Genomic DNA, 12,544 nt, shown 5'->3' with positions numbered 1-12,544 from the left:
TCCTCCCTCTCCGGCCTCCTCCTCCTCTCTTGAGCCGTAAATAATGTTGGTCTGCACCGAATTCTCTACTCCTGCTGGAATTCTCTTCACCTCTGTGAATCTGTTTCGTTATATGCTTTCAAATTAGAACACAGGCGTTGCTTTCTGTTTATACGCGTCCCAGGCCTCTCTGTATAGTAAAGATTAGCAGAGTCAGTTTGCTGCAGAGTAAGTGTCAGGCACTAACAGTGCAGAGCCTCCAGTAGCTCTCCCAGGTCAGGCCAATCAGTGCAGAGCCAGTCAGCTGTTTCAGACTCTCCATCGCACACACACAAGCCAGAGCAACGGGAAACCTCAGTGGGCAGGAAAGCAGCAGGAGTAAAGATAGGCTCTGAAGTCCAGGGCTAGACACGCGCTATCTTTCTAACCAGACTGTTCTGACTTAAAGGAGCCATACTGGATTGTGCTTCATGACCGAATCGTGAGTGTAATCAGCAGTTCCAGCCTGACGTCAGAGACAGAGTGGGTTGGTTACCCGTTCCGCCTCTTCGACTTCACGGCTTGCCACCAGTCCTACTCCGAGATGAGCTGCAGCTATACGTTAGCCCTGGCTCACGCCGTGTGGCACCACTCCAGCATCGGGCAGCTCTCGCTTATCCCAAAGTAAGTGCGTGCCCTAGAGAGACTTGGCCTCTCTGTCCCTGAGTCTGACTGACAGGGAAGTGCCCTCACTCATGAGAACTGCAGGGTGTTTTAGACAGTGGGGACCTGCTTGTCAGAAACCTTGTGTTTCAGGATTGTTTGTTTTAATTTCTTATGTGTGCAAATAGTGATATCTCATTTTCCACAGTGCTTTCAGGAGGCTTCTTCAGATCTGGGCCCCAGAGTATATCACAGAAATTGCCTTTTAAACTGAAAACGGGACTTAATCTATTTGTGGATTATTTTGCTGACTCTAAAATGCTATCAATTAGATCTAAATTCCACAAGATTAGCATTTCCACAAGTTCTCTTTTCCTTTTAGATAAGTCACCTATCATTTAACACCTGTACTTTATGTAAGAATTACTTCTAAGTCCAAAGTAATTTATTTCAGTGATCAGTCTGTTGAAAATGAACCCAGGTGAGATAGGCAAGATTTACAGGTACCGTTGTTACTAGGAGAGGGACATGCTCTGACAGAGAGTGTGCCGTGCAGATGGACAGAGTGAGCCCTGCGGACGTGAAGACCTCAGTTCACATCCCCAGAGCACACATAGAAAGTCAGACATGGCCGCACACACACCTGCAGCCTCAGTACCGTGGGGAGGAGTGGAGACAGTTGGATTGCTGGATGCCAGCCCAGCTCCCGGCAGGCCCATCTCAGGGAATAAGGAAAGAGGCAGAGCAGACACCTGACCTCTTCCTCTGGCCTCTGCACACACAGGCATGTGTGCCCACAGACACATGTGCACCACACCCATGACACCCACATACATGTGCACAGAAGGAAAGAATATTGTTACCAAAAGTAAGGGAACCTTTGAGAAGAAAGGCAAAGCAGTGCTTTTAGTCGTCTTACGCACTGTGAACCGTGTGCTCACATAATTCAAAGGATTCATCTGCTTGAACTTCATGGGAGGTTTTTATCTTCCACCTTCAGGTTTCTCACTGAAGTGCTTCTTCCCATAGTGAAGACTGAATTCCAGTTGCTTTATGTGTACCATCTTGTAGGACCATTTTTACAGAGATTCCAACAGGAGAGAACCCGGTGTATGATTGAGGTAAGTGTCATCTGGCTTAGTGCAAGTCTAAAAGATCTGTTTCCGGACAAGTGTTTTCACAGTGGCGGTCAGCTGTAAGTTGTAACATCTGTTTTGCAGGGTCTGGGATCCACTTAGGGGGCTCAGAATGCATGTAGGAAGTTTAGTGTGTGATGCACTGAACTTGAGATGCAGGGGAAATAGCTGTGCTCAAGGAGGCAGCCAGAGCTGCGGGGTGGGGGGAGGGGCACAGGACTGTGAGAATTTACACACAGGGCACTCGGGGAGTCCAGCATTTCTAAGAAAATGGGCAACATTAGAACATATAAAGTCATAGCCACCACAGGGCTGGAGAGAAAACTCGTGGCTGACAGCACTGGTGTCCTTGCTAAGGATCGGGTTTGGTTCCCAACACGTATGTGGCAGGTCAAACCACCTCTAACTCCAGTTTCAGGGCCTCCAGTTCTTCTCTTCCGGCACCTTAGGAACTGAGCTTGTACATGGTCCACATACATACACATAGGATAAAATGACACATGTTTGTTTGTTTAATTAGCTAGCAAGTGGAGCCAGGAGGCACACTGAGCCTGCGTCCCTGCAGTGCATTGTGGGTGAGGGAATGACTAGAAGGGGAGCCTGTGTCCTACTCTGAGAGACGTAACTGTAGAGAGGCACTCTTGGGCCGTTGCACTGTGACTGCGCTCTGAGTGCAGGCCGTGTCCTCTGTGCACAGAGATGCTCAGGCCGTGACTGTCCCTCTGCACAAGTGCCGTCCCATGTCCCAGCGTGGGAGGCTGGGCAGGGCAGGTTGAATTATTTGATCATTTAGTCACTTAAATAACCCAACCTTCTTTGTCGTGTAGATTGGAGTGGCATTTTATGACATGCTGCTGAACGTAGACCAGTGCAGCACGCACTTAAACTACATGGACCCCATCTGCGACTTCCTGTATCATATGAAGTACATGTTCACTGGGGACAGTGTGAAAGAGCAAGTACGTTGGCTTTTACTTTTCAGTGATGTTTAGCCCATAAAACTTAATCCGTGGTGGTAAACATTTTTGTTTGGGGTTTTTGGTTTTGTTTTGTTTGTAAGGTGTCTGGTATCTGACCTGTTAAGGCCACAGGAGAACATAATTCTAGATATGGGATAAAGAAATGATCTCTTAGCTTTCCCTGTGATGTTTGAAACAGAACATCAAGAAACCCCCTAAGGCATCAGTGAGAAGGCAACCTTTTCCATAGTCTGCTCACTTGGGAAGAGTTGTGTGGTGTGGCCAGGAAGACTCGTGGGGCGTGTGTTCTAGGGCGCACTATGGTATACTGAGAATGTGGTGGTTCAAGTCCAGGTCATGGCGGGCTGCTCCAGAGACTGGCTCCTGAGAGTTCTGAAGAGCATGAGGGGGCTTAAACCTGACAGTTGGTCAGAGTCCCAGGAAGACGTCCTCGTCTCCACTGCCCAGAAGGTTTTCTTCCCAAGTGTCAGAGTTGCTCTGTCGCGTGACACAGCATAAGCTCTGTGGTAAAGCTGAGGAATGCACCTCAAGTCAGCACAGGAAGAGGCACTTCCTGCTAGAGGTGGCGGCAAGTGGGAAGACCATGGCCATGTGTGTGACCCACGTGTAGGAAGCTGTCTGAGCTGTTTTGGGGTGTCAGTGAGGCAGACGGCTGCAGTGCACCTCTCTTCTCAGTGCCTGGCTGCTGGCTGCTGGCTGCTGGCTGCTGGCTGCTGTTCCCTTTCTGCCACAGCGCGTTGGACTCTTGTCCATTAGCTCAGTGAACAGTACTGAGAAGTGGGTTTCATCGCAACATTTCCATACAGCTCTAAGTGTTGTTCTTAGAGCTCTGTCAGAGAAAGGTGATTGCTGTGCCAGCGTGATGCTGGTCCAGGGAGCTGCTCCTCCTCGGAGCTCCTACACCTTCATAGTGACGTCAGAGTTAACACTTTCCCTCCCAAAGGAAACACTTCTTTTTTGTGTCTGTTTCTGTTACCACATGCAAAAATGGGCAGAACTGATGAAGAATTTTAAACCCAAAATGTATTCTTTGTATTGGGCCTAAACTTTGACACAGGAATAAAAAGAAACTTTGCTGACAACCAAGTCCTTCCCCTGAGATCAAAGAGCATTAGAGCTGAGAAAGCCAGGAAGCTGGTGCCTCTGAGACTGTGGCACTGCAGACATTCTGCTGCGTTGGTCTGACGGTGCGATGAGTCCAAGTGTGAAATCAATAGCACAGCTTCGGAGAGAACTGTTGCAAATGCTTTCTACTTCTGCTAGCATTGCATTCAGAAAGGATGGCCAACTTGGTAGATGTCCATCTCCTAATGGGGGCAATTGTAATTGTGGAGAGCAGGGAACTGAGCAGGTAGACAGGTCGTATATTCTTAAAATGCTTGTGTAGACAGACAGGCATGTACACACCACCTGTGCATACACAGTGTGTGTGGGAGTACATGTGTGCTTGCCTGTGTAAGAAAAGAATTGTGTGCCAACCCCCTCTCTAGCGCACTGTTGACAATGGTGTCACTCAGTAACTGTGGATCTGGTTCCCTGTGCCCTCACTGCTCAGGTGGAGAAGATCATCTGTAACCTAAAGCCAGCGTTAAAGCTCCGTCTGCGATTCATCACACACATTAGCAAGATGGAGCCAGCAGTGCCGCCCCAGGCCCTCAACAGCGGCTCTCCAGCACCCCAGTCCAACCCGGTGCCGACGTCTCTGCCGGTGACTCAGTGAGCCGGAGGCAGAGTGACCGATGGACGCAGAGGAGACTCCCATCTAAATCTGAACACTGCTGGTGGACCCAGAGCAGCCGCCATGTTCAGATTGGTTTATTCTGATTCAAATACTGGATCCCTTCTCTCTGTCTACATTTTGTCTCTAAGAGACGAAGTAAGCTACATGTTGTTAGTGCTCACACCAGTTTATTCAGGTCCCGAGGAGTGCAGGTGTTTCTGTAGTTAAGTGGCTTTTACCAGGCACTCAGATTTCCTGTCTTAGCCTTTTTTAAATTATTCTAAGTGACATCTTTATATCTCATATACATTATCTTAAAGACACAACACGTGAAATGGTCGTTACAAACTATTTTATACATGAATATCCTTCCAAATAGAGCCTTTTTATTCATTAAAGGGCCTTATACTTCACTTGGAGTACAGAAACAAATGAAGTTTCATAATCTTTTTTTTAACTGCCTATAAAATTTTTATTGTAGGTTTTAAATTTCCAGATAGTTCCAAATAGATGATGTAAAGTTTCTACCAAAGTAGATTATGAGACTTTTGCCTTTTCTCTGAGCTTTCTGTACGAAATGAGCTAGAACCCATCTGAAATGTATAAATATAATAAAGCCATGCTCAGGCGTTTGATTCCCTGACTGTTTTGTAACTTACTGTTCGCTTCTCTTGGGCCATGGTCACCTGAGTCTTCATATTCTCAGAATTTTTATAACTTCACAAAATTTAAATATAGTACACATTTTAGTTCTTTAAGGCTTATTTGATTTTGAGGTGCTAATTTGAAGGGAAATGGCACTTTAATACATTCTAAAGCCAGTAAAGTCGAACAAATAACTGTTCGACAAATAAGAGCCCCTGCGGCCTGGAGACTGCCTTAGTGTCCGCACTACAGATGTTAGCATCATCACCTGGGAACCCAGGTGTTCTCTATAAACTATAGTGGTGAGTCCAGCCAGCTCCAGCCCACAGTCCTACTGTGGCACACCCCTCCCAGGACCCTGCAGTCACCACAGCCTTGTCTGCCATGTGTGCCTATCTTAAAATTATACAATGGCAGCATTAATGTTTCTTGGCTAGGAAGGAATAGTCTTACTTTTCTCCAGAAACTTTAGGAATGACTCCAAAGTTATTCTTATCATAATCTTCAATATATTCTGTGTGCCACAAGGACTAGATTGCTGTGCTTTGAGATCCTAGAATGGGAATATTTTGCACTGGTATTTGTATGAAAATGTTGTATAAGTATATATATATATATATTGACATTGGACAGAATGAAAAGCACTCTTAACAACTTTCTCAAGGGCATATACATTCCAGTAAATTTTTAAAAAATTCAAATTTCCCTCTAGCTTAAAAGCCAAAAATCCTACTTTTTCCTCTGAATAGAATTGTAGACTTATTTATCAGAGACATTAATAGAAGACAGAAACTCTGGGTTTATAACGTGGGAAAAAAGATGACTACAGTAATTGTAGAGTAAAATCTGGCTTCATGTGCCTGTTCTCATGCCTGCCTGGCTCCGCCCTGCATGACGGCAGGGCTGGCACGCCCTGTGGCACTGTAGTTAATAGCTGCATGTGGGCATCAAGATTTACCATTTGGAACTGAATTTTAAACTTTAAAATTTTTTTAGCTTTATTATTAATTTATAAAATTAATTTAGCTGATTAAGCTTTAATGTAAATAACTAAGTACACATGACCAGGCCAGTGTATTGCACAAAGTACTTTAGAGATGCATCCTAATTTTCTACAATTATCTCAAATAATATTTATCTCAAACCCAATAGAGGCAGTAATTAGGTTCATGCTCTAGGGCTGCATATGAAAAGTCGGATGGCCAAGCCTGACTAACATGCATTGATTTTTTTTTTTTAAAAAAACAATAAAAATCCCTTTGTGGAGGCAGCTTCACTGCTGAGTCCCCCACCTTTGCTGGGAAGTTCAGGGGAGGGCAAATATACATGAGTGCCCCTGTTCTGATCATCACAGCCCATCCGCATTGCAGGTCCTTCTGCTCGGCTCCTTACAGAGCCGAGGTGAGTTCAGGATGCGTAAAGGTTTTAGCCAACGAGGGATGCTGCAGGTGAGAGGCCGGGCTTCTCAAAGCCTGGGTGGCATTAGGCGGGCGTCTAATATACATTAGTAGCTCTTTTTTAATCCCTCCAGTTCCTGCCTAGATGTTCATGAATCTCTCCTTTGTGGATACCTGCACGACAGTCATGCTTAAATATCAATGTTATGTTTGCTTCCGCAAAAAAGGGCGACTGGGTGGGTATCAGTGAACTTGGACTAAGCCCGAGATTATCCATTTTACAGGTAAGACAGGAACCAACTTTTAATGATCAGTGTCTTTCACTGTTTTAGGGATGATTATTTCTATGCCCTGTAGGAATATATATATATATATATATGGTATGTGCATAGGTAAGTATGTTACATGTGCTTGGAAAGATGCTGAGAACAGAATTTTATTATAAAGAGTTTATTAGAAAAATCACACCTTTAAACAACGTGGATACAGGCTACCCCTCTGGATACCTTTGCTTCCAACTGTGAGTTGACACTTAACATCACTGTGTATTTTAAATGCTAGTGCATTTTTTAATTGGAAATTAATTTATACTACTTCTTAAGAATGACTTCTGCTAAAATGGGAAATACATATTTCCCGATTTTATAGCTGTTTTAAATTCCACATCCTGAATTTCATACCAGAAAGGAACTGCCGGAATACATTCTTATTGAAAAAAAAAAAAGCACATTTCTTTTTTGTAAAGGAACAAGCCCTTGGGAGGAGAAGGTGTTTGTTTGGTTCTGTTTGGTTTGCTGTGACGTCCCAGATGATTCTCATTTTCCACTTACTTAGGCGGTTTAAGGTAGTCGGTCCCTGGCTTGTGGTTTCCCTCCCGTTGAGTTCCGAAACAAGCCAGGGTCAAAGCTACTGCCGTGTTCACGGTACGGGTCACCTCTTCTGCTGTCTTCCCAAGAGCTGGGTTCACTTCCATGATATCTAGTCCTGAAAGGAGCCCTACAACGAAAAAAGTGATAATGACATAGCTGATCAAAGTAACTGACCTTTCAAAGTCTGTGACAACTGACTCCCAAGTGTATCTAGTGGTGACATTGTCTGTCACACCACGTGACAGGCAGTCTAGTCCTGGGGGCCGGCAAACCCATTGGCCAAGCAGCACAGCTGCTGCTTTATTGCCTGAGGTTTACCTACCTGTCTTGTAGATTTGTTCTGTGATATAGAGGCCTTCTCTATACGATAGGCCTCCCACAACAGGTGTGCCGGTGGCCGGCGTGAAAGCGGGGTCCAGGCCATCAACATCGAAGCTCAGGTGAATGGGCCTTTTCTTCCTTTTAAGAAATAGGAGAGGCTTTCAGGTGAAAGTGGTTTAGGGATCAGTAATCAGATGTAGGGCTTACCCTGCTTTACAACAGCACCGCATGGAAACCACAGAACCCCATGGTTTCACCTAAGCTTTATTAGCAGCCTGTGCCGACAGGAACGTCGGGAGGAAACCCTAGTCATGCACATGCATGTCCCACACACGCACACAGAAGCGTCATACCTTCCCAGCAGGTAGCTGAACGTCTCTTCCATCACCTTGTCAATTCCCAGCTTGTCTACTTCAGTCATTGAGAAATACTTAATCCCCAGAGTTTTCATTATATAGCTATAAAGGAACAGACTGAAGTTAAAATACTGTTAATCAGCTGACTTTTCTTACGTTTCCTTTGGGTGGCAACATTAATATAAGTCCTGTAAACTGGGTATATATGAGCCTAGTTGTATTTTAAGACTAAATCGTTATAAATTGCACGAATAATACTATATGTTTAAGTGAACATAATGACGTGTGCTTATGAAGATAAATACACGGATATATATATATACACATATACATAGTGACAGTTAAAAAACACACACAGACTTACAGATTTGACCAGTAAGCCACACCTAGCATTTGAAAGAACATGGAATAAACTTACTGTTCCCCGGGGTCCACGTCCCGCAAGCCGATGTACACAATGTCCTTGGCGGAGATGCAGGGAGTCAGCCAGGAGAACCCTGGTATGTCTGGAAACTAGAAACAATGGTGTTTCCACTTAGATAAATATGTTTCTCTTCAACAGACCTGCATTTAATGTTGAGCAGAGTTGATGACGTCTTAACATCTGTGCCTCCGTTTCTCAAAAAGACATAAGCTAGAATTTTAAGAGAAGTTTCTAAGGAGCAGGGAGGAGCTCTTCCTCCTGTGGTTCAGATAAGTGCTTCCCAGATCCTAAGACCCTGAAAGCCACTCATGGCCACACTCTTGTATCAGCACTCAGAAGGCAGGCAGAAAGTTCAAGGACAGCCTAGACCACCTAGCAAGAACCTATCACAAAACACACACACACAATCTTACACACACAATTTCATGCATAATATAATCTGCACAGCAAAGCTGACATTTTGATAGGCTCAGATGCAAAGGGGGTCACCTGTGAAAAAGGAAAACCCTGTGGTATGTCCTTAGAAGAGACAGGAACCAGGAGCCCCGTATGCCCATGCCATGTAACATACTTGGCATGATTCTGGGCAAGTTGGTTACCCCATGCATCTCTGCAGGCCTGTCTAGAAAGGGTTAGTCTGCCCCATCTACCACAAAGGGGAGAAAACAGTCAACCCTCGGCACCCATGTTTCCTCCAGGCATAGACTGAGGATGCAGTTCATGAGCCTGTAGTGGCTTGGTCGACACTGGACAGATCCACACGTTCTCCCTCGACAATACAGTTGTAACTGTTTTCATAGCACTTATATTGCATTATATGTGATCTGGAGCTGAGCTAAAGGACGTGGGAGGATATGCAGTGTACAAATACTGTTGGAGAGGCTCGAGCATCCTTAGCTTTAGTATCTGAGATGGTGGGACCAATCCCTCGTGGGTACAGAGGCAAGTCCAGATGGATGCAAACTGCCCGGGAAGAGCCCTGCCACCGTCATCAACTCGTCTCTTCCTTATTTACCACAGAGAGGATACCTTCGGCTATCTCAAGAATAAAGTGCGGGAGGGCTCTCCCTACCTGCCTTCCACCTCTGGAACCGCTGCAGAGTTCCCTCACGGGAGCATGCCGAGGAGAGGAGCCTCTTACCTTTCCTTTCAATTCCTTCAGGAGAAAGGCCACCGGTTGCCCGTGCAGATTCCCAGTGCCGGTTGTCAGCGGAGTGTTGATATCGGTGTGAGCATCCACCCAGATGACACACAGGTCAGGGTGGACCCTGGCGTGGCCAGAGATGCTTCCAATCGCCATACTTGGGAGGAAAAGAATGTGTGTGAACGTCAAGTCTGTCACGTCTGTCATCACATACTTCAGATCACTAGCTCACACACTGCGCCCATGTGATTATCTTTTATGCCCGGTTAGCTCTTCCACAGACCTAGAAGGTGCCGGTTAGACTAATTTAACAGTAGTGAAGGTGCCTCTCACCAGTCACTAGCCTTAATCATGTCACTAAGAAAGACATGGGTGATTTTACCTTAAAAAAAAAAATCAACTCAAGCCGGACGGTGGTGGCGCACACCTTTAATCCCAATATTTGGGAGTCAGAGGCAGGCGGATTTCTGAGTTCGAGGCCAGCCTAGTCTACAGGGTGAATTCTAAGACAGCCAGGGCTGCACAGAGAAACCCTGTCTCGAAACCTTCCTTTCCCCCCAAAAAATCAACTCATAATAAAATCACAAATCATAGCATATCCAGAAAAGCACTAGCTACACAAATTCCTTAGCCTCGACACTCTTTAGTTCTCTGGGCTGAACTCTCCTTTCCCTCAATAAATGCTTGATTCTCTGTGTTCAATTATGGCTGAGCCTTTCAGGTTTTCTTTTTATTTCATTTGCTTTTGTTTTGTTGTTTGCTTGTTTGTTTGTTTTTAAATGCAGCCTGTTTATCATTGGGAAGAACCCTCAGGAAGTTCTCTCGCCTCCCATGGCCTGTGTCTCTCTGCCAAGTCAGCTACCTGCTTGATTCCCATGCAAGGACCTGTCCTAGTCATCAAAGCCATCCAAATAGTCCTGACCCCCAGTCAGGAGACCGGAACGGGAGGACAAAGTGGTACCTCGCTCGTATAGAAGCTCGCACAGCAGGCCAGATGCAGGAGGCCAGTGTCCTCACACCTGAAAACACCTAATGGCCCTCAAGAGTCCCGAGCATCCGGATCTCCAACAACTCAGGCCTCGACCTGCTTGTTCATTTGGCTTGATGTCTGCTGTTCCTTTCTGGCCTTCAGGTTGTCTTAACTGTTCTACTTCCAAATGTTCCCACTTAGAGAAGAAAGGGAACTACACACACACACACACACACACCCGCAGCTTTCCGGTAGAAGCCATCCCTGCACACAGGTGCCAGGAAGGGACTGAGGGCGTCAAAGGAAGCAGCGTCTGCTTCCCGAGCTGCAGGAATGTTCTCACCTTTCTGCTCCTCCGGCCTCCCCGGGACAGGATCCCGCTGGCAATATGGATATGTGTCCATACACACAAATATATACATACATATGGAATGGTGCTACCATTCCTGACGAAAAGTTACTCAGGAGGCAGAGATAAAACTTTTGTACATACTAAGTGTGACACAAGGAAATCTAGGCTGTTGATTTAGGACAGAAGGTGAGATACAACACAAAGGCAATTGTTAAGCCGGTCATGTGTGCACTTGAGTTCTTTGAAAAGTTTTATAGTGCCTTTGTAATGAAAAGCACATATTATAAAGTTGTTCACCTGAATGAATTGTATGCATAATCAGTAATCAAGTTTGGTAGAGTGTAACTTTCCCCAGTGGGTTAATCTCTAAAAGATTATGCTAAAATCCACAACTTACATATTTTCTGTTGTATGGACAAAGATATTTTAAGACTTCGATAGAGCTTGATCTATGTTTCCATAGTAAAGTAACCCATACAATGTCTCTAAAGAATTACATATAAATATGTATGTATGTATATAATAAATGTATATATATATATGGTTTTAAAATAAATATTTCATATGTCCCAAATGCATAGAAGTAGTTAAATACTGTAGCTTTTCTAAGTTTTCTTTTTTTTATTCGATATATTCTTTATTTACATTTCAAGTGATTTTCCCTTTCCTGGATCCCCACTCCCCTTTTCTAAGTTTTCTGACCCTGCTTCAGTGATCCTGGTTTTCTTCCCACGCTATATCAGGGTTGTGTCTAGAGCCAGTTTGTGATTTCTCTCTGGGATCGTGTCCTGAGGAGCTGAAGTGTGAGATTAGATAGATAGATTTTATATAATTTATATATAAGTATATATTTTATGTATTATTTATTATAAAATATATAAAATAATATAAAAATATATTTTATATGTATGTATATATTATATATATGTAGAAATATGTATGTGTGTAAATACATATATAAATATATAACATTATGTTACAATGATATATAAATATATAAATATATATTTACATATGTACTTTTATAATTCTATACATTTTATATAATACATATATATTATATAACTATATATATGGCGTGGGGGAGGGAGAGAGAGCCCCTTTCTTGGTCTCCCTATGCTCTTCATGCCCGCTCCCCCCCCTCCCCCCCGGATGTAGGCAGTTCACCTGTGGTCTCCCCCCAGCACCACACTGACTTTTCCATTCTTCTGCACCTCCGCCACCACACCGGCCAGCTGTTCATTGGCTTTTCCCACAGAGCGTGGGTTCTTCACAATTTGGAAGGGGCTGTCATTAGGGACATCAACAAAGGCCAGGTCGCCGTAGTCTTTCACGTCACACTCTGCAATTAAAAGTTTAATGCTACTAAATAGAAACAGATCACAAGCCAGCCCTCTAGCCACTTCATGCCACTACGTGCATGCGTGCGTGCGTTAACAGGCCCTCCCTATTTCCTGAGTCAGTCCATGGAGACCGGATGCTGAAGGATGATGAAGATAACGTTGTGATTTTTTTTTTTTTTGGATTTTTTTTTTCCAAGACAGGGTTTCTCTGTGTAGCCCTGGCTGTCCTGGAACTCACTCAGTAGACCAGGCTGGCCTCGAACTTA

The 12,544-nt window shown here is 44.5% G+C and overlaps 2 protein-coding genes across 4 annotated transcripts in view; one reads left to right on the top strand and one right to left on the bottom strand.

Moving 5' to 3' along the window:
• Med23 (mediator complex subunit 23) overlaps nucleotides 1-5,092 on the top strand; it is a 46,252-nt gene extending 41,160 nt beyond the window's left edge. For 2 of the 3 annotated variants that reach the window (XM_052169218.1, XM_052169217.1), the window contains 4 exons: nucleotides 428-642; nucleotides 1,622-1,742; nucleotides 2,585-2,716; nucleotides 4,293-5,092. In XM_052169218.1, coding sequence (XP_052025178.1) covers nucleotides 428-642; nucleotides 1,622-1,742; nucleotides 2,585-2,716; nucleotides 4,293-4,457 — 633 coding nt within the window. In that variant the 3' untranslated portion in view covers nucleotides 4,458-5,092. Of the gene's footprint in view, nucleotides 1-427; nucleotides 643-1,621; nucleotides 1,743-2,584; nucleotides 2,717-4,292 lie in introns of those variants that run through there. The other variant, XM_052169220.1, reaches the window with a different exon arrangement.
• A 1,877-nt stretch (nucleotides 5,093-6,969) lies between these two features.
• The window catches only part of Arg1 (arginase 1), a 12,085-nt gene continuing 6,510 nt past the window's right edge, over nucleotides 6,970-12,544 (bottom strand). The window contains exons 3-8 of the mRNA XM_052169221.1: nucleotides 12,103-12,277; nucleotides 9,611-9,770; nucleotides 8,464-8,558; nucleotides 8,043-8,147; nucleotides 7,691-7,827; nucleotides 6,970-7,495 (exon numbers count right to left, since the gene is read on the bottom strand). Of these exons, the coding sequence (XP_052025181.1) occupies nucleotides 7,326-7,495; nucleotides 7,691-7,827; nucleotides 8,043-8,147; nucleotides 8,464-8,558; nucleotides 9,611-9,770; nucleotides 12,103-12,277 (842 nt within the window). The 3' untranslated portion in view covers nucleotides 6,970-7,325. The remainder of the gene's footprint in view (nucleotides 7,496-7,690; nucleotides 7,828-8,042; nucleotides 8,148-8,463; nucleotides 8,559-9,610; nucleotides 9,771-12,102; nucleotides 12,278-12,544) is intronic.

The sequence above is a fragment of the Apodemus sylvaticus genome, chromosome 23 (assembly GCF_947179515.1).
Source record: "Apodemus sylvaticus chromosome 23, mApoSyl1.1, whole genome shotgun sequence".
Lineage (NCBI taxonomy): Eukaryota > Metazoa > Chordata > Mammalia > Rodentia > Muridae > Apodemus > Apodemus sylvaticus.
Note: the sequence above shows the minus strand (reverse complement) of the source record. Positions and strands in the feature narration are given on the sequence as shown.